This window comes from Pelobates fuscus, chromosome 7 (genome assembly GCF_036172605.1).
Source record: "Pelobates fuscus isolate aPelFus1 chromosome 7, aPelFus1.pri, whole genome shotgun sequence".
NCBI classification, from domain to species: Eukaryota; Metazoa; Chordata; class Amphibia; order Anura; family Pelobatidae; genus Pelobates; species Pelobates fuscus.
The window spans coordinates 15,684,234-15,705,897 of record NC_086323.1 but is presented as its reverse complement, the minus strand read 5'-3'; the positions used below and the strand labels follow the sequence as shown (position 1 = coordinate 15,705,897).

The window sequence follows — 21,664 nt, the reverse complement described above, 5'->3', positions numbered from 1 at the left end:
CTGAAGGAGCTACTACACAGCCTCCAGCTCACCCTGCAAGCCGACATGGCCTCACTCAGAGCAGACCTAACGGGCCTGGTAGGCCGCTTGGGGACGGTGGAGACGACAGCAGCTGAACATACCCAGACAATCACCTCTCTCTCTGGTGCAGTCCAGACTCTCCAGGCACAACAAGCCACTTTGGAACAACGATTGGCTGTGATGGAAGACGGCAGGCGCCGAAACAACCTCAAGATATGTGGGGTCCCAGAGGCTATCCCAGACGCAGAACTCCCGCACCTGGTGAGAAGGCTGCTGGGGTCGCTACTTACGCCCAAGCAGGCAAAAAGCGTTATGACTGACGGGATATTTCGCATACCAAAGCCTAAAAAAGCCCCCGAGACCGCATCCAGGGATCTGGTGGTCAGATTCAGCAACGGCAGGGAGAAAGCAGCGGTACAGGCAGCAACTAAAGGGAATTCGCCACTCTCCTTTGAAAACATGGCGCTCACGTTTTATTCAGATTTATCTGGAGACACTCTGAAATGGAGGAAGACTCTCCAGCCACTTACCTCACTGCTGCGCACCCATGCTATCCCATATCGCTGGAGACCACAGCGGCTACTCCACATCCTGAAAGGAGACTCCGTGCACGCGGTCAGAGACATTAAGGAAGCAGCGGCCATGCTGGAAACCATCGGCCTCCCACGAGATGCGCTAGCCCAATCTGGCTCGAGCTATACCGCCACCGCGCACATTTGGGACCCCTCTAGGGTTGCCCCGTTTGTCCCTCAGAGGGCTCGCTTGGATACCAATGCGGTGGTCACAACATGAGGCGAAGCAGGACTACCCAGGCTCCAAAGGGGCATCACCCACTAAGTACTTTATTTTTGTTTGTTTTTTGTTTTTGTTTTTTTTGCTAACCCATGGTTTGGGGTTCATGTGACACTCCTCTTTAATAAGTTAAATATCAGCTAAAATGTACATAGTTCATGTTGGCTCCGCAAAGCCACAGCCAATATAGCCTCCCATAAGCTAGACTAATTGCAGGACAGTAATAGGTTTATGCAGCTGGATATCAATGTTCTAGTTATGTTTGTTTCTTAGACCTGTCTACTGTTTAGCCGTACCCTATACGTGACTAACTGTACATTGCTAGACAGAATGTATGCCATATCAGGTAGTTTCTTGGGGACAATGTTAGTCCTACTTTAATCACCCAGATGATACACATAGTTGACGGAGCGGGTATAATGTTCAAAGTATGCGACCTATCAAGCCGAGGTCGGAATGTAGCGAATAATGAGAACAGGCTGATGTGATGCTGACCTATAGAATTTTTCTCAATATACTCGTTATGATAAACTAACTTACTCCTATGTCTTTCTATAAAAACAAAAAAAATGTGCACTGACATATCAATGTGCCTATATTGTTAACTTCATTGTTTACCTTTCACTCGCCAGTGCTGTTGTGGCATAGCGAGAATGCTTGTTACCCTCATGCACGTCAAAATAAAGAATTTAAAAAAAAAAAATAAAAGTTAAGACAGAGAAGAGGAGAAAAAAGCAAAGGAGTAAGCAAGGGGAGAAGAAAGACAAGAAGTCAGAGAGAAGCAAGTGAGTCAGAGCGAGAAAGTCCCATGAGAAACATTCCTTGACACTTGGCTATCTGAGAATATCTTCAACTGGTAATTATACTGGTTTAATTTAATTAATCTAAATTAATTAAAATTTTCTAATAGCATGATATATGACTGGATAAATCACGATCAGATTTCGATATTGAGAAATCTTGGTTAACTAAGAAGTACATAGTTATAACCATTCCATTCTGCAGATGGAATTCGAATAATTATGTATTTATGTGATTTATCACATGTTAGCATATCATGATATTTATCCAGGTGTATTGATTTGCTCTAAAATAAGAAAATATCTGTTTAGGCAAGTTAAAATTCTGCTTATAGAACATGGTAGATTACTCTTATTGGATGGTTCCAGGAAATGACTAGTGAGCTGGTTTAAATGTTATTTTATTTAAAATTACATGAGAATAGATCTTAATTACCTAGGAGGTCTAGCCAGCATTGAAAGGGTTATTCTAACTGCTAGCTAAAGTTTTTATGGCCGTATGCTGCAAGCTGTGTGAAAGAAAGTGTCTCTGAAGCCCATCATAAATCATTGTCTTGACAATTGCTGTGTTAGCCATTGGAATGTGTATTGCATACTCATGTTATACTGAATATTTATTGATTATTATCACGCATGTTACATATTTGATTTGTCACAATAAATTGTATCTATTTTTATAACAAATTGTGATTTTATTTATATGGAATACATTTCACTTACATGATAACGAATCTTTGGGATCTGAGAATTTAAATAGTGGGCAATTCTCAACTGTTTACTATTATTATCCCATAAATATCCCCACAAGCATCAGGCTATTGCTGGCTGCCTCACTTGTGTTTCAATAAAAGATTTTAAAAAAATGCATGGAAACTTAAAGGAACACTCCAGGCACCAAAACAACATCATCTAAACGATGTTATGGTGCCAGGAGGCCACAGTGTATCCTTACCATCAAGGGTTAAACCACTTTAGAACAGTTTAACCCCAAAGTTGCCTCCAGTGCTGATCTCAACTACCCCCATGCGTCATCCAGCTTCTGAAATTTTAGAGTGCCACCACGGATTGGTTGAGAGCAGTCAGCTGACGCTCTCAGCCACTCCTAGATACTGGTATGGTACAAGGCTTGACAAAGACCCAGGTATGGGTTAAAACGTCTTCGTGTTCCAATAAACTTGCCTGACCCCTCCTCCCCCCACCTTACCAGTATCTATTATGGCCCATGGTCTAGTTTAGCACCTTTTTGCTTATGTGGATGGAATGCGGTTCCTATATAGTACATTGCAAACATCTCAGCCAATCAGTGAAAACCTCTTCACAAAACTGGCAAAGAAAAAAAATATACTTCAGCCAAGCCAGTTTTATGGCCTGGGGCCTCCTGGCACCATAACTTTATTTAGATGAAGTAATGTTGCCTAAACTGCCCTCTTTAACCCCTTAAGGACACATGACATGTGTGACATCATGATTCCCTTTTATTCCAGAAGTTTAGTCCTTAAGGCGTTAAAGCGGGGAGCTTTAGAGGGCAACGGTCACCTCAACACCAATTGAAATATAACAACTCTTTCAGCTAGAACTGAAAGGAAATGGATTTGTTAAAGAATAAGAAAAACCACATCCCTACCTTTAGCATACACGTCAGGCTCCTTCAGCCAAATACATGAATCTTGGGTCAAACAGTATGAAAACCAATATCTCGGTCTTCACTGCTTCACCTCTTGCAGTCCATGACATCAGACTAACTGCAAAATTCCTACACTATTACCCACGATGCAGGTAGATGGCTGAAGGATGTCATACTATAAGAGTTTTCTTCACGTATACTTAATTTCGGCGTTTTACTTTATCAGTGCTGTGGAAGTACCTCTAGTGGCTATCATACTACAGGTGGACTTAACACTGCAATGCAATTGTTCACCTAAGACAGCCACCACCTTCTTTCCAAAGAACTATGATTGAAACATATTCCCCCTCCAGACTGCCTCCTAGCTTAGCGCTCCTATTCAGGGAACTCGCAGAGGCACAGCACGCCTGACCGGGAGAAATCTATAAACCTCCTAGAACTCCAGATCAGATCGCGGAGTTGCCTCAGTCCAGTTAAAGGGACTCTAGTGCCAGGAAGACAAACAATCAGTTTTCCTGGCACTGCAGGTCCCCTCTCCCTCCCACCACCCAAAAATCACCTTCAGTGACTTACCTGAGACGCCCGCCAATGTCCTCGGCGGTGGTTTTGGCGGCTCCTCCCCTTCATTACGGCAGCCGGCGGGGGAGACTGATCCCGCCCGCGAGGCCTAATGCGCATTAGAGCTCTCCATAGGAAAGCATTGAAAATGCTTTCCAATGGGGAATTGAGAGACGCTGGAGGTCCTCACAGCGTGAGGATGTCTAGCGACGCTCTAGCACATAAAACCTGTGCTATAAAGCAGGAAGTGCCCTCTAGTGGCTGTCTAGACTCTAGAGGATGGGTTAACCCTGCAAGGTAGTTATTGCAGTTTATGAAAACTGCAATAATTACAGTTGCAGGGTTAAGGGTAGTGGCACCCAGACCACTCCAATGGGCAGAAGTGGTCTGGGTGCCTGGAGTGTCCCTTTAAACTTAAAAGCCATTCAGTCCTAGGACTAAACAGCTATTTTGAGGGAAGATCTAGGAGGCGGTGAGATATCAAACGCCATGTATGGATTTTGCATACATCTATCAAAAGTGAACAGGACTTTCTACCAAGCACTATGGAACTCTGCAACGGATCAGAGGATGCTTGCAGCCCATCCAGACTTGGCAGCTCCAAACAGAGCACTTTTTGGACTGAACACTTGTCAAGGGGAGAGCTATGTATTACAGTTTTACATTGTAGGGTTAAAGGACAGACATGAAGATGTAATGGTCTGGGTCACTCTAGTGTCCCTTTAATGTGGTTACAAATATTGCATGTCTGCAAGTGAATTTCATTTTTATTTATTTTTTAACGGAATACATTTTCCTCACCTCTTTGCCTTTGTTTGTGTCACCTTCCTTCCATTCAACATTGACAGACGACCGGTCCATATTCACAGTGGTTATGCTGGCACTATGGATCACTCCTAATACAGACAGAAGCATGCATATTTAGACAACTATTTCCACTTCCTTGAAAGAGTCATCACAAGTCATTAGGCACATACAATGAAATATTTGGAGACCATATAAAGATTTTCCTGTAGTTTACTTTACAGATGGTTAGCTCCACTTTCCACAACTATATTCTTGCAGAAAAAAGTCAACTACAATGGAAACATTTGTTAAGTTATACATCATATGATATTTGCACTCAGATCCAGACTGTTTGAGAGAGATAATGGAGCTGGGAATTTTACATAACTCAATTGAAATATATATAAAACAACCCAAAAACAAAACAGTACAGGAATCCTGCAATTCTTATATTGCCAAATAGCCCGAATCTGAGCGCACAGCATATCCGAAAAGCGCTCAGATTGGTTCGGTGGAATGAGATCGCTATTCGGGAGAAGATTTTCCCGGCCGGCCACAATGTGATGCTACAAAAGAGTTCCAGAGAATCCAGGGCAGTGGCTGATCTTGGTTCGGGAGTTCCTGCACAAACACCAACGAACGCTCCCCCGGCTCTTAAGTAGCGAATGCTCCCCCAGTCAGTAGATCATACCTCCAAAACATGGTTTGTGTAGTGGTTTGGGAAAGTATACAGGCTGCAGTACAATCTTGACCGGGATTCACAAGAACGTGTAGCCGAAATTAGTTTCATGCACTTGACGACCAAGTACTGCTGCCTGTGTTCGGGAGACAAAAATGGCACTGAAACGAGTGTGTTCGGTTATACGAACAGCAGCCACCCAGGGAAAGCACTCAAGTACTGCTTAATGGCGGTTAACAGCCAGTCGGTGTACTCAGTCAATAAGAGGGGAGGGGACCACACAAATCCTGTTCGGTTCCCAAACAGGGTGCATGGATATGTTTGCAAGAACTACATATGGGTTCCTTCAACCCCAGGGATGCCAGGTCCACCACAGAGGCTATTGCACACGTGCAGCAAAACAGTGTGCTGCACCATTGAGCACCTCCTCAAAAGAGATGAATTAAATCATCTCATCTCCATGGAGAGCATTCAACGGCACCATGCAGATGACCGCTACTAGAGGTGTTGCTAGACAGTAATGTAAAGACTGCCTTTTGTCTGAAAAGTCAGTGTTTACATTAAAATGACTGCAGGGACAGGTAGTAAACACCAGAAAAACTACACTGAGCTGTAGTTTTGGAGACTATAGCATCCCTTTAAGTAAAAAAAATATATATATTTTATTTTTTTACATGGTTACTCACAGGAATGTGGAACTTATATCGCCTAACATCAGGGACGTACAGTTCCAGGCTGGAATTTATTAAATTTGTTCAGCCCTGCCATGAGCAAGTAGCAGGGCTGTCTTTGGGGAATTAGTGCTGGCCAAGGAGTGGATTTCCAGCAGGTGCTGAGCTGGCCCACCTGGAAACAATGTACTAGGATGATGTAGCAGGGGGAGACTGCAGCTCAGTGGTGGCACACATGGAGGCATGAAGATCGGCATCAGCCAACAGGTCCTCATGATGCTCATGACTCTTGATAGCTGGGATTCAGCATATCCCGATGGCCACATACGGTTAATGAGCAGAGATAGCATGGACCAAGCTACACACCCACTAGTGAACATCCAGATGCAGTGTGTCAGAATGTGTCGTGTGTGTATCATAGCCACATACAGCCAGCATACACCACACTTGCATCAAGCAGAGTCTGTTCTCATACCGCACAAAGGCAACACTGAAAAAGGGGGAAACTATGAGGATAGAAGGCAATAGTAACTAAAAACTCCACATTTTCACAAAATAAATCCAAATGGCAGAACAAAGGCAAACAAAATATGCATGTTGTGACTATAGTAGAGTTTGAGAAATTCTCCGGATCTAATTTTGCCTCAATTTTTTCTTTCAGATCTTTTGTGAAAAATTCAGTGTTGGACAAAGTTTCATGACAGACAAGACGAATGGTCTAGCACTTTAGTCCCTTGGATAAGTGAAATCTCACATTAATGAATCAGGGGTGATTTAAAGTGAATTTCAAATTCAAGGTGAAAATGGCCAAACTAAAAAAAAAATTATATAATATATAATATACCGGTATATATGCCAGCTAGGCTTCAATTTAGGCTACTTTGGCCATACATTTTAAATTCACTTTGAATTCTCACTAGTGAATAAGGCTGTTAGAGTTAAAACCTGTATTCCTGGCACTATAGCTCCCTGTGGAAACTATGTGCTAGGATGCTGTAGCAGGGGCCAGTTGCAGCTCAGTGGTGGCTCACATGGAGGCATGAAGTTCTGCCTCACCCCTCCCTCACTGTTGAAAATAAAGTGTTAAAAACCCTTTACTTAACCAAGCCCAGCGCCAATGCAGCCCCCCCTCCACTCAATGAGTGTCAGAATACCCCAATATCGGGGGGCGGGGCCTGGCCGCCGAGCTGGCCGGTCGCACGGCATAACAGCTCCAGTAAACCTTGTTTAAAAATCTTACAATATAGAACTATTGGATTCACCTGTCGACCTACCGCGATGGACCGGCACCTGTGGAGACACTGGACCCGGGGTGAGGCTTGCAGCTGCTGTTTTAGTCCCCCGGGAGGGTACGCATCGCTCTCTCTGGATGAGGCCTACTCGGGTGGTGAGTGAAGCGGACGGCCGCCGCCCACTATCCTGCCCGAAGCTATCCAGCCAGACTCCCTCAGCTGGGCGGACCGGGCCCTGTTCCCCCCCCCTCGGGGCCGGTGGGGGTGATCCCGGCCCGCATTAACTCCTGCAACTCGTGGATAACAAGCCAACGGGAGTCTGTCGCATCAAAAATGGCGGAGAGCGCAGACAGACCCACTCAACAGAGACAGCGGAGCTCCCAACCGACCCTACAACCTGCCTCACCGGCTATGCCGACCTGGCACAAGCTAGAGGGCAGAGCTCACCCACCTGCCACACAACTGACAAGCAGCCAAGGGAGAAAGTCCCTGAAGGCCCGCACTGCAACCCGAGCCTCAAAATGGCGGCGGACTAGACGGCGCAATCTACCCCAACGTGGAAACCTAAACACCCGCCTGGGACACTACCTAAGACATGAAGCACAACAGAAGAGAATGATTAAGCGACCCCACCTGGCAACTCCGAGGTCCAGAGGACCGCAACACCTCGCTCCAATCCAGCTTTGGATACTGTACAGATCTGCAGACCAGCTAGACCGGGGTCAAGAGAAACATCAGCCACGAGACACCATGCAGGACTCTATCTTCCCCATGCAGGGAATAGGCTGACCACAACATGAAAGCACCTAGCCCAAGGTCCTGAGGGATGCACTGTCTCTACCACACAAGGGACCTAAGTATATAAATATATGCCTCCTTGCACATGCTGATTAACAGTCCGTATTTTATTTTTGTTGGTTATATTCTTTCATTCACATTATATACACTGAGACAACAGACTCAAGTATAGTGTTTGCAGCCTTGGGGGACTTGATGGCTTTAATACCATACTATCTGACAAGCATTATAGGCTGATAACGCACTGTTGTATCTGACTACTCTGACACTAAAGCTTTATGTGATACACCATCAACACCATAATCATTATCTTCCAATCCTGATTCTCAGCGGCTAGTATACACAACTATTACCACCCACTGATACAAACAGGTTCAATAGTGGTTCTGTGCCAGGTCTTAAAGGGGTATCGGAGGGGAGTATCTGCTAACTCCATTAGTATTAGCTGTCTAATCCGTTTGACCTAGATATTAGCTAGTGACAACCGAACCGGTACATATATAAACGCTTGATGTTACTGCTATTAACTATGTGCTTTACACTCCTGACTTTCACACGCTTATGCCCATATGGCATGACTTACAGCGACAAGCCCTCAGACCAACCTGCTGAGCATTAACGATAATTTAACGACAATTACTTACTGCAATTCACTTCAGCTTGGTTATAACACGTTACCATTAATCGACACATGAAAAATAAAAATAAAGGCATTAACTCTCTGGAAATGTAATCAATTAACTGTTTTGCTGTATTAACCCGACGATGTAACTCATACATGCATTTCCATATTTTTCATTCTGTATCCCTCACGTATGCCTTGGAAAAATAAAGAATTAAAAAAAAAAAAAAAAAAAAAAAAAAAAAGAATACCCCAATATCTCTATATAAAAGATTCTATTGTACAGCGTTATGGAATTTGATGGCGCTATATAAATAAGATATCCCTGAGGTCAGAATACCCCAACACCTCTTCGGATCCAAAGCAAACCCAGGTCTGACCCTGACGCCGACCTAGTAACCGCCGGGGTGTTAAAAACCCTACTAGTGGATCTGCAGAAAAACATTCTTGCAGATGTCACCGCTCTAAGGGGAGAGCTGCAGGGCTTGACAGGCCGTATTACCGTGCTGGAGGCCTCCTCTCAAGACCACCAGCGCCACACTGCAGAGAGGCATGCAGGACTTGAGCCGCAAAAACACGCTGCTTGAACGGCGCCTAGACGCTCAGGAGGACACGAGAAGGAGGCACAACATAAAGGTCGGGGGGATTCCGGAGGAGCTGCCGGAGGCAGAACTACCACGCACAAACGCCTTCTGACTAACATACTACCCCCAGGTCAAACCAAACCCATCGTACCCATGGACCTTTTCCGAATCCTGAAACCCGCTAGGGCTCCGGACTCAGCCACAAGGGACACTATACTCACTTTTAAAAATGGCTTGGACAAAACGGCAGTCCTCACCGCCCTCTGGGGAAAACCCCCCATACAATTTGAGAACGCACAGTTAACCTTCTACAGAGATCCATCAAGCGGAACCATGGCGTGGCGTAGGTCATTCCGACCCCTCACCGCCACACTTCAGCAACACAAAATTCAATACCGCTGGCGCCCCCCCTCCCACACACTCCTTGTGCAGCAGGGTGAGACAACCCACCAAATTCATGACGCACAAGACGCAGCGGAACTATTACAGGCCTTGGGCCTATCCCGGGAATCGCCCCCTCCAGGGGGCCCCCCCCCGAGCCCCCACTACACCAGCCCACAGCTGGGACCCGGTGAACAGTGCTCCATTCATACCTCGAAACACACCGGTCACCACCTAAGCTTGTGCTTCAGTCCCGTCATCACCGCCACTTCACTATGCCGGACGATTGCACCCGCCCTCTCTGGACGCCCTGCGGCCCCCGGGAACCGGACAACCATCACATCACCCCCTGAAACGAACTCCTGCTCCCACCGGACGCAAGAGGAACTAACTGACTGCAGAGCTTAGTCTCCCTCGTGGACAGTTACTCACTATGCTCTAACCCGACCTCCGACACTATCCCTCAGATGACACCGACACCCAAGGACAACACTTGTTTTTCCGTTACAGTTGAAAGCAACACATAGTTTATCATTCATTACGTTACAATTTTAGTTAAGTCTGTTATGTATTGCACCCGAAGCCAAAATCCTACAGGCTGCCAGCAGACACACTCTTGTATGACGCTTTATCCTAAAACATGTTTATACACATCAGATATAACAACACAGCTAGTAACATGTCGCCAATAGAATGCCTATCACCGTATGTATAACAGAGGCACAACACTACACACGCATTGGCATATAGCTTCTCAAACCTATCAAACCCTCAGAGACTCCAAACAGCGATACAGACTCAGCACGCACCCCGCTGTAACTGACATGTCTACACTATTAGGAATCCCAAGTGCGGGACACTCCATAAGCACTTCTATATCAGCCCGTATTGCTATTAGAAGCAATCAACCCCAAGCATACGCGCACACTCTACAATAAGTTCAATATGACTAACACTACTACTAGCTAGAGAAATCAGGAAAGGCCTACATATAACTGCTTAGAGCAGAGCTCCTCTTACATGCAACCCCGTTTTACTTTCATCATCATTACGCTAAACGAATCATTAATATGTCGGAATCCTTAATAAATACAAAAGGAGGCCGACACTCACAGGAGATATTACACCGTGTTAGCATGTACCCAATCTGTACAAACACTGTTTATCCCCTATTCTTCATTCTGTAATCCTGTTACTGCTTGCCTCAAAAAAAGTAAGATTGAAAAAAAAAAAAAAAATTACTAAATTATAAATTACCTTAAGGGTGAAGTGCGGAAAGGGTTTTAAGAGATAGGTTGCAACTTGGCAGGTACTAAAGCCAAAAACAAGCAAAACACATGGAGATTCGGCTGATTAAACAGATAACCGAGAGGCAGCTGCACGGCGTTTACTGAATGTCCCTGATTACATCTGTAAAAAAAGTTAGTAAACTGGGAAAATAAATACATACAGTGGTTCACAGACTTCCAATTATCCAGGATAGACCTTGTGAGAGTCCCTCACAGAGGAGTTGCGGTGGGCGACACTATTAGCAACATTTAGATATATTGCCAACTTACTCTGCTGTGCTTTTCAATATTACAGAGGAGGGAAATATCAATTGTTCCTGCAACATTTTGTTATGGTCTCATTTGTTAGAATTCTCCTTAAACCAGCTTACAGACTTTATTAAATAATTAGTTTCACTCTATTTACTGCACAGTCAGAACTTTATCCTGGTAGCTTGCAGTCACATGGATAATGTGGATTCTGGAAAATAACTAAACAAGTTTTCAGATCATTCATATTAAAGATCAACTTGGACAAATCAGAATAAATGAAAATACAACTACCTGGATCAATCTAGTTTTGGTAAATGTAATAAAATGTTAATTCTAGTTATCTTCCTCAGTATTCTCCTGCAGAATAAGTCAATACCTCGGTATAAGATATTCCTGATTATATTCCTGTATACCGGTAACCGAACAAAACCACAAAATACCCAGACCACCCGTATGCTTGTTAACCTCGTTCACACCTCAAGGTTTCACACATCAGTGTTCTAGACTGTCAGTTGCGTGGCCACCGTTCGAATGTACAAACACATGGTGGCGGCCATAGTGTTCACGCAGGCAGCAGTGTTTGGTCGTCGAGTGCATGGAACTAAAAATCAGAGACTCGACCTCATGAACACTGCTGAACTTCCATCCCCGCCTATGTTCGTTCCTATACATCCTGGGAGAACACCATCTGACAACCGGCTCAAGCATACGTTCGCTATTTTGAGTGTTTTCGTACTCCCGAAAGACCGCTTAGATCCAGGCTATCCGGGGATATAAGACTTGAGGAGGTACATGGTTGTTTGCTGTGTGTTTTATGGTTGTTATAGAAATTTTAGATTTTGTACCCGAGAGTGAACTGAATTCTCTCTCAGACAGAGAGGATGACCCTGTAATGTCGGAAACCCCTTGCAGGGGACTTTAGCATAAAAATGTAATGTGTGGCGCTGAAAAAAAAAGAAGGAGTTCACTCCCACCATTCAGTCTCGGCTAATGTCTGTGGGGTAAAGCTATACATGCTCTGGAGTTACTACTTGAAAACTATTAACACAAGAGGGGCTGCAGCAGAGTTCTTGAGAGAGGGAAAAGACTTTCCTGGCGGCGAAACCCGTGTTCCTATCTGGTTGAGAGGTAGCTGGATTAACGTTTATTACCCTCAGACAGCTACTGTACAGGACGGCCCGTAAGTCCCTACCCATCCATATATCCAGTGTATGTGTTCTGGATGGTAAGGGAATTATGGGCCACCCTGTAGAGTGCAAAACAACTTACCAAGCTACCAATACCTCACTATTATCCAAAATCTGTGCAAATCTTACAATAGAGCGCTCACTTTGTCTATTGCCGTGTACTATTCTCAAAGTGTGAATTGGTGTCAGTTATATGCTGCACTGTAACACTTTCTAAAATTCAAAAACAAAACCAAACAAAAAACCTTGACATCCCAGAACGCCCCAGCGTCTCTATACCAGGCCTCCCCCCCCGGGGGTCACAGCGCCCCAGTGTCTATACCAGGCCTCCCCCCCCCCGGGGGTCACAGCGCCCCAGTGTCTCTAAACCAGGCCTCCCCCCCCGGGGGTCACAGCGCCCCAGTGTCTCTAAACCAGGCCTCCCCCCCGGGGGGTCACAGCGCCCCAGTGTCTCTATACCAGGCCTCCCCCCCCCGGGGGTCACAGCGCCCCAGTGTCTCTATACCAGGCCTCCCCCCCCCGGGGGTCACAGCGCCCCAGTGTCTATACCAGGCCTCCCCCCCCCGGGGGTCACAGCGCCCCAGTGTCTCTATACCAGGCCTCCCCCCCCCGGGGGTCACAGCGCCCCAGTGTCTCTATACCAGGCCTCCCCCCCGGGGGTCACAGCGCCCCAGTGTCTCTATACCAGGCCTCCCCCCCGGGGGTCACAGCGCCCCAGTGTCTCTATACCAGGCCTCCCCCCCGGGGGTCACAGCGCCCCAGTGTCTCTATACAAGGCCTCCCCCCCAGGGGGTCACAGCGCCCCAGTGTCTCTACACAAGGCCTCCCCCCCGGGGGTCACAGCGCCCCAGTGTCTCTATACAAGGCCTCCCCCCCCGGGGGTCACAGCGCCCCAGTGTCTATACCAGACGCCTCCACCCGGGGGTCACAGTGCCCCAGTGTCTATACCAGACGCCTCCACCCGGGGGTCACAGCGCCCCAGTGTCTCTATACCAGACCTCCCCCGGGGGAGGCCAATATGTCTATACTGGGGCTATTCACAGACAGCAGATATCCAGACAGTAACCCGGGGCTATTCCCAGACAGTAACCCGGGGCTATTCCCAGACAGTAACCCGGGGCTATTCCCAGACAGTAACCCGGGGCTATTCCCAGACAGTAACCCGGGGCTATTCCCAGACAGTAACCCGGGGCTATTCCCAGACAGTAACCCGGGGCTATTCCCAGACAGTAACCCGGGGCTATTCCCAGACAGTAACCCGGGGCTATTCCCAGACAGTAACCCGGGGCTATTCCCAGACAGTAACCCGGGGCTATTCCCAGACAGTAACCCGGGGCTATTCCCAGACAGTAACCCGGGGCTATTCCCAGACAGTAACCCGGGGCTATTCCCAGACAGTAACCCGGGGCTATTCCCAGACAGTAACCCGGGGCTATTCCCAGACAGTAACCCGGGGCTATTCCCAGACAGTAACCCGGGGCTATTCCCAGACAGTAACCCGGGGCTATTCCCAGACAGTAACCCGGGGCTATTCCCAGACAGTAACCCGGGGCTATTCCCAGACAGTAACCCGGGGCTATTCCCAGACAGTAACCCGGGGCTATTCCCAGACAGTAACCCGGGGCTATTCCCAGACAGTAACCCGGGGCTATTCCCAGACAGTAACCCGGGGCTATTCCCAGACAGTAACCCGGGGCTATTCCCAGACAGTAACCCGGGGCTATTCCCAGACAGTAACCCGGGGCTATTCCCAGACAGTAACCCGGGGCTATTCCCAGACAGTAACCCGGGGCTATTCCCAGACAGTAACCCGGGGCTATTCCCAGACAGTAACCCGGGGCTATTCCCAGACAGTAACCCGGGGCTATTCCCAGACAGTAACCCGGGGCTATTCCCAGACAGTAACCCGGGGCTATTCCCAGACAGTAACCCGGGGCTATTCCCAGACAGTAACCCGGGGCTATTCCCAGACAGTAACCCGGGGCTATTCCCAGACAGTAACCCGGGGCTATTCCCAGACAGTAACCCGGGGCTATTCCCAGACAGTAACCCGGGGCTATTCCCAGACAGTAACCCGGGGCTATTCCCAGACAGTAACCCGGGGCTATTCCCAGACAGTAACCCGGGGCTATTCCCAGACAGTAACCCGGGGCTATTCCCAGACAGTAACCCGGGGCTATTCCCAGACAGTAACCCGGGGCTATTCCCAGACAGTAACCCGGGGCTATTCCCAGACAGTAACCCGGGGCTATTCCCAGACAGGATTGGAAGCCCCCCCACACTTGTCACTGAGCCAGCCCAGCCAATCACAGCGCGGCCTGTCACCAGCCCAGCCAATCACAGCGCGGCAATGCCGGAGAAGGGGAGGGGCCAGGTTTGAATTTTACGGCGGCCCGGGGATTCGGCTCACACTCACCGTTACTCCGCAAGATCTTCACCAGGAGTCCGGTGACGAGGCGCTGGGCCACGAGCTGCTCCATGCTGCGGGGAGGAGGGCTAAGGATGGGAGGGTCCCGGGGCGGTCTCGTCGTGGAGCTGTGAGGAGGTCCCGGGGGTCTCGCTGTGAGGGTTCCTGGGTGTCTGTGAGAGGCCGCTCGCGCTCTCTCTCCGTCTCCTCTCGCGGTCAGGCAGTCGCTTCCAGCCGCCACTTTTTAAACGCGAGCGCAGTCGGACTCCAACGTCATCACGCACGACGTGCCTGCAGAAACGACGTGTCCCGTCATCCAATGAGCGGCTGGCATCTTGCTCGCGCGTGCGCACTGAGCAACCACTTCTTTAAACGTAACGGTCCCACAGCGTGTAACTAGCCCCGCCCCCTTAGACGGTTACCATGGTGACAGAGCCTGGGATCTGGTTTAACCCCATAGTGCACGTTCTGATCAAAATGTAAACAAAACCTGGAACCTGCACTATGTGTCTGTCCAACTCCTTCATATTGTGTGCACCCACACTTATTATATATCGTTTTATTCAGGGGAAACAGGGCTTTCATTTCTCATGAACTATCCATATTTGAAAGATAATTTATTATGAATGAAATATAAACATCTGTGAGAAATGAAGATTTTTTAAAATAATGTGTAGTTTCGCCTGACATTTTAGCTGTAAATGTCATAATACTGTTTGCTTTTACCGCAATAAAATGCACATAAAACGGTGGAGCTCCGCTAAATCACGATGGATAAATACCTCCCAAGACGAAAATTGCACCCGGAGAGAACCCTCCACAATCCCACCCCACCAGAGGCAACATGGGGCGCAAGCACCGTAAATTTCAAGCGCCTGAACTCACCACACAAAGAGACATTCGGCTCTCATTTGAGCGGCATGCCCCGCCAGCACAGCCGAAAATGGCGCCCGTTGAAAGCCGCACAGCAGACTCGTCGGAAGACTCCCACGAGGAGAGGGAGGCATCACCTGGCTCCCCGAGACGGGGAGACCTACACCGGGAGGCTGACTCCGACGAGGACTCGTCCCCAGCAACCAAGGGGGACATCAAGCACATGCTGCTGGAGATGAGACAAATCTGGAAGTCAGACCTCCGAGACATCAAGCAGGAAATGGGGGCGCTACAAAGCAAACTCCAAGTGGTGGAGGAAACAGGCAAAGCTCGGGAAACCCGGCTACTAGCCACCGAAAACACCCTGGACGGCTTGACCCAGCAGGTACAACGACTACACCGCTCTGTGGCGACCCTAGAGGCCAGGCATAGACGCCGCATAGTACGCTTGAGGGGGGTACCGGAGGCCGTTAAAGGGGACGCACTCTTATCATACACCCAAAGGCTACTTACATCCATTGGCCTGCAGGGCCAAACAGACCCTACAATAATTACTGCGGCCTTTAGAGTCAGGAAAGCCCCGACGGCACCGGAGGCTGCACCCAGAGACACAATAATAGTAACCAGAGACACGGCCGTACGAGCGGCCATTATGTCACGCTCCAGAGAGATGGGGAGTGCGGAATTTGAAGGAGCTAATATCCTGTTCTTTAGTGACATCCCATTTGCTGCACTCCTAGAGAAAAGAAAGCTGGCCCCAATGGCAAAAAAACTGAGAGACAACGCGGTGAGGTACCGCTGGGGAGCTGATGGAACCCTGATGGTGCCACACGAAGGCAAAACCCTCACACTTACCTCGGATGAGGATCCAGAGAAACTAGGATGCTGTATGGCTGGAGAGCACCCGCCGGCAAGGTTGAGCACGAACAACCGCAAAGGAAAAGAGAGGGGAACAACAGGGGAAGACAAGCTGCGAAACCACCCCAAGAATGACTACCCGGGAATTCGCAGACTGAGCACATCAGAATGCCGAGAGGGCAGAGTACACACGAATCACCAACAGAGGCTAAAACCTAGGGACTGCCCTGACTCCTGACTGCCTGTCATCACCACGATCCCCACCCTACACACAGGCTCACTCCTCACCGGCACCATACCACGGTCAGACTTGCCAGCACCACAGGCATATGCCAGAAGCACCACCGAGTCTAAGCCTCACTGAGGTCTACACAGACTGCCCAACTCAGAACGCCCCATGCCCAATACACTGCATGAAACAATGCCCAGGATAAAGCCCAATACAGCCCAAGACACTGCATATTGTTATGACAAATGGTTGTTTTTCTGTTTTGTTTTTATTTTCTAACATCCATACCCTGATGTGAATATTTGCCCATGCGCATAAAATTCAATAAAATACAAATTTAAAAAAAAAAAATGCACATAAAACAGTACCCTTCACCCCCCCCTGTAGCGTGGCCGAGCTGTTCTCCGGTCCGGGGTGCCCGGCCGGAGTGACAGTGTGCACCTTCCTGTCAGTCCGACCGGGTACAGGAAACAGAAACTCCTGTTCCGCGCGGAACAGGAGTTTCTGTTTCCTGTACCCGGCCGGACTGACAGGAAGGTGCACACTGAGTGTGCACCTTCCTATCACTCCGGCCGGGCACCGTGGACCGGAGAGCAGCTCGGCCACGCTACGGGGGGGGGGGTGGGTGGGTAAGAACAGAGAGGGGGGAATGAACAGAGAGGGAGGGGGGGGATGAACAGAGAGAGAGGGGGGGGGGAATGAACAGAGAGGGACGGGGGGAATGAACAGAGAGGGAGGGAGGGGAATGAACAGAGAGGGAGGGAGGGGAATGAACAGAGAGGGAGGGGGGGAATGAACAGAGAGGGAGGGGGGAATGAACAGAGAGGGGGGGGTAAATGAACCGAGGGGGGAATGAACAGAGAGGGAGGGGGGAATGAACAGAGAGGGGGGGGGAATGAACAGAGAGGGAGGGGGGAATGAACAGAGAGGGAAGGGGGGAATGAACAGAGAGGGAGGGGGGGATGAACAGAGAGGGAGGGGTAATGAACAGAGAGGGAGGGGGGAATGAACAGAGAGGGAGGGGGGAATGAACAGAGAGGGGGGGAATGAACAGAGAGGGAGGGGGTTAAGAAGAGGGAGAGGGGTTAAGACGAAAGAGGGGGGGTAAGAAGAAAGAGGGGGTAAGAAGAAAGAGGGTGGGGGTAAGAAGAAAGAGGGAGGGGGGTAAGAAGAAAGGGGGGGTAATAAGAAAGAGGGGGGCTAAGAAGAAAGGGGGGTAATAAGAAAGAGGGGGGCTAAGAAGAAAGAGGGAGAGGGGTAAGAAGAAAGAGGGAGGGGGTAAGAAGAAAGAGGGGGGTAAGAAGAAAGAGGGAGGGGGTAAGAAGAGAAAGGGAGGGGGTAAGAAGAGAGAGGGAGGGGTAAGAAGAGAAAGGGAGGGGGTGAGAAAAGAGAGGGGGGGTAAGAAGAGAAAGGGAGGGGGGCAAGAAGAGAGGGAGGGGTAAGAAGAGAAAGGAAAGGGGTGAGAAAAGAGAGGGAGGGGGTAAGAAGAGAAAGGGGGGAAGAAGAGAGAGGAAGGGGGGGTAAGAAGAGAGGGGGGTAGGAAGAGAGAGGGAGGGGAGTAAGAAGAGAGAGGGGGGGTTAGGAGAAGAGAGGGAGGGGGTAAGAAGAGAGAGGAAGGGGGAGTAAGAAGGGGTAAGAAGAGGGGGAGGGGGGAGTAAGAAGAGGGGGAGGGGGGAGTAAGAAGAGGGGGAGGTGGGTAAGAAGAGGGGGAGGGGGGAGTAAGAAGGGAGGGGGGAGTAAGAAGGGGGTAAGAAGAAGGGGAGGGGGAGTAAAAAGAGGAAGGGGTGAGTAAGAAGAGGGGGAGGGGAGTAAGAAGAGGGGGAGTAAGAAGAGGGGGAGGGGGGAGTAAGAAGAGGGGGAGAGTAAGAAGGGGGTAAGAAGAGAGTGAGGGGGGAGTAAGAAGAGGGGATAAGAAGAGAGTGAGGGGAGTAAGAAGAGGGTAAGAAGAGGGGGAGGGGGGAGTAGGGGGAGGGGGAGTAAAAAGAGGAAGGGGGAGTAAGAAGAGGGGGGAGGGGGGTAAGAAGAGGGGGGAGGGGGTAAGAGGGGGGGTAAGAAGAAAGAGGGAGGGAGGGGAATAAGAAGAAAGAGGGGGATAAGAAGAAGGAGGGGGGTAAGAAGAAAGAGGGGAGGTAAGAAGAAAGAGGGTGGGGGTAAGAAGAAAGAGGGAGGGGGCTAAGAAGAAAGGGGGGTAATAAGAAAGAGGGGGGCTAAGAAGAAAGAGGGAGGGGGTAAGAAGAAAGAGGGAGGGGGGTAAGAAGAAAGAGGGGGGGTAAGAAGAAAGAGGGGGGTAAGAAGAAAGAGGGGGTGGTAAGAAGAAAGAGGGAGGGGGGTAAGAAGAAAGAGGGGGGGTAAGAAGAAAGAGGGAGGGGGTAAGAAGAGAAAGGGAGGGGGTTAAGAAGAGAGAGAGAGGGGTAAGAAGAGAAAGGGAGGGGGTGAGAAAAGAGAGGGAGGGGGTAAGAAGAGAAAGGGGGGGGGAAGAAGAGAAAGGGAGGGGGTAAGAAGAGAGAGGGAGGGGGGGTAGGAAGAGAGAGGGAGGGGGGTAATAAGAGAGAGGGGGGTTAGGAGAAGAGAGGGAGGGGGTAAGAAGAGAGAGAAGGGGGGTAAGAAGAGAGGGAGGGGGAGTAAGAAGAGAGGGAGGGGGAGTAAGAAGGGGTAAGAAGAGGGGGAGGGGGAGTAAGAAGGGGGTAAGAAGAGGGGGAGGGGGGAGTAAAAAGAGGAAGGGGGGAGTAAGAAGAGGGGGAGGGGGGTAAGAAGAGGGGGAGGGGGGAGTAAGAAGGGAGGGGGGAGTAAGAAGGGGTAAGAAGAGGGGGAGTAAAAAGAGGAAGGGGGAGTAAGAAGAGGGGGAGGGGGAGTAAAAAGAGGAAGGGGGAGTAAGAAGAGGGGGGAGGGGAGTAAGAAGAGGGGGAGGGGGAGTAAGAAGAGGGGGTAGGGGGGAGTAAGAAGAGGGGGGAGTAAGAAGAGGGGGGAGGAGGGTAAGACAAGGGGGAGGGGGAAAAGAGGGGGGGTAAGAAGAAAGAGGGAGGGAGGGGGATAAGAAGAAAGAGGGGGAGTAAGAAGAAAGGGGGGGTAAGAAGAAAGAGGGGAGGTAAGAAGAAAGAGGGTGGGGGTAAGAAGAAAGAGGGAGGGGGTAAGAAGAAAGGGGGGGTAATAAGAAAGAGGGGGCTAAGAAGAAAGAGGGAGGGGGTAAGAAGAAAGAGGGAAGGGGTAAGAAGAAAGAGGGAGGGGGTAAGAAGAAAGAGGGGGGTAAGAAGAAAGAGGGGGTAAGAAGAAAGAGGGGGTTGTAAGAAGAAAGAGGGAGGGGGGTAAGAAGAAAGAGGGGGGTAAGAAGAAAGAGGGAGGGGGGTAAGAAGAGAGAGGGAGGGGTAAGAAGAGAAAGGGAGGGGGTGAGAAAAGAGAGGGAGGGGGGTAAGAAGAGAAAGGGGGGAAAGAAGAGAGAGGGAGGGGGGTAGGAAGAGAGAGGGGGGTTAGGAGAAGAGAGGGAGGGGGTAAGAAGAGAGAGGAAGGGGGGTAAGAAGAGAGGGGGGGAGTAAGAAGAGAGGGAGGGGGAGTAAGAAGGGGTAAGAAGAGGGGGAGGGGGAGTAAGAAGGGGGTAAGAAGAGGGGGAGGGGGGAGTAAAAAGAGGAAGGGGGGAGTAAGACGAGGGGGAGGGGGGTAAGAAGAGGGGGAGGGGGAGTAAGAAGGGAGGAGGGGAGTAAGAAGGGGGTAAGAAGAGGGGGAGGGGGGAGTAAAAAGAGGAAGGGGTGAGTAAGAAGAGGGGGAGGGGAGTAAGAAGAGGGGGGAGTAAGAAGAGGGAGGAGTAAGAAGAGGTGGGAGTAAGAAGAGGGGGAGGGGGGAGTAAGAAGAGGGTAAGAAGAGAGTGAGGGGGGAGTAAGAAGAGGGGGGAGTAAGAAGAGGGGGAGGGGGAGTAAGAAGAGGGGGAGGGGGGAGTAAAAAGAGGGATGAGTAAGAAGGGGGTAAGAAGAGGGGGAGGGGGGAGTAAGAAGAGGGGGAGGGGGGAGTAAAAAGAGGAAGGGGGAGTAAGAAGAGGGGGAGGGGGTAATAAGAGGGGGAGGGGGTAAGAAGAGGGGGGAGTAAGAAGAGGGAGGAGTAAGAAGAGGGGGAGAGTAAGAAGGGGGTAAGAAGAGAGTGAGGGGGGAGTAAGAAGAGGGGGGGTAAGAAGAGGGGGAGGGGGGGAGTAAGAGGAGGGCAATTGCCCCCCCACCCCCCCCCCCGTCCGCATGCACCGTGCTGGCAGCCGGCAGGGGAGGGAGGAAGAGAGGACCCGGGAGCTCAGCCTGCAGCTCCTCTGGGTCCTTCTTGCGCGAGCACAGATCGTTGCCGCGGTTACCACGGCAACGTTACGGCTCTTGCGAGAGTAAACTCTAGCCCTGGAGCTACGGGCTAGAGTTCACTCTCAACACTGTGACCACCAGGGATTCCTGGTGGTCGCAGTGGTGAGAGTGAACTCTAGCCCCATAAACACACTGCCCCCACACACCATACACATTCACACACTGCCCCCCCATACACCCACACACACCATACACATTTACACACATTGCCTCACACACACACACATACACTGCCCACCCATACACACACAGCCATATTTTTGTTCATTCATATTTTGTTATTGATTTAATCGCACACTAAACACTCTCTGAAATACAGGATAAGCGAGCATATCAGTTCTGTTTATGATAATTATACAGAATATCCACTGGGACATTATTTTAGCTCCCATACCATGTGCAATTTCTGTCAATAGAATGAACTCTACTTCTTAAAAGAAGCGCTGTATTATTTTGGAATTTCATGCTATCTGCTAGATCCCCACTTGGTGTGAATAAGGATCAGGGGTTTGATTTTGAATAATATGTTCAGTTTTTCATAAAGATATGACTGCAGTCAATGAGAATTCAATGGTATAATCATGCATGTGCGAGAGTACAGCATTGACGTGGCTCCAGGCATCTGAAGAACCAGGAACCAAAGAGGACAGCAGCGTGAATATGTCCGAGGCTGTGAGGGACAGCCTGAGG

At 49.5% G+C, this 21,664-nt stretch overlaps 1 protein-coding gene across 2 annotated transcripts in view; it reads right to left on the bottom strand.

Moving 5' to 3' along the window:
* Positions 1–14,783, bottom strand: part of KIF2C (kinesin family member 2C) — a 42,270-nt gene extending 27,487 nt beyond the window's left edge. Inside the window, exons 1-2 of one of the 2 annotated variants that reach the window (XM_063427722.1) lie at positions 14,693–14,783; positions 4,597–4,691 (exon numbers count right to left, since the gene is read on the bottom strand). In XM_063427722.1, the coding sequence (XP_063283792.1) occupies positions 4,597–4,691; positions 14,693–14,756 (159 nt within the window). In that variant the 5' untranslated portion in view covers positions 14,757–14,783. The remainder of the gene's footprint in view (positions 1–4,596; positions 4,692–14,692) is intronic. The other variant, XM_063427721.1, reaches the window with a different exon arrangement.
* Between the last annotated feature and the right edge of the window lie 6,881 nt (positions 14,784–21,664).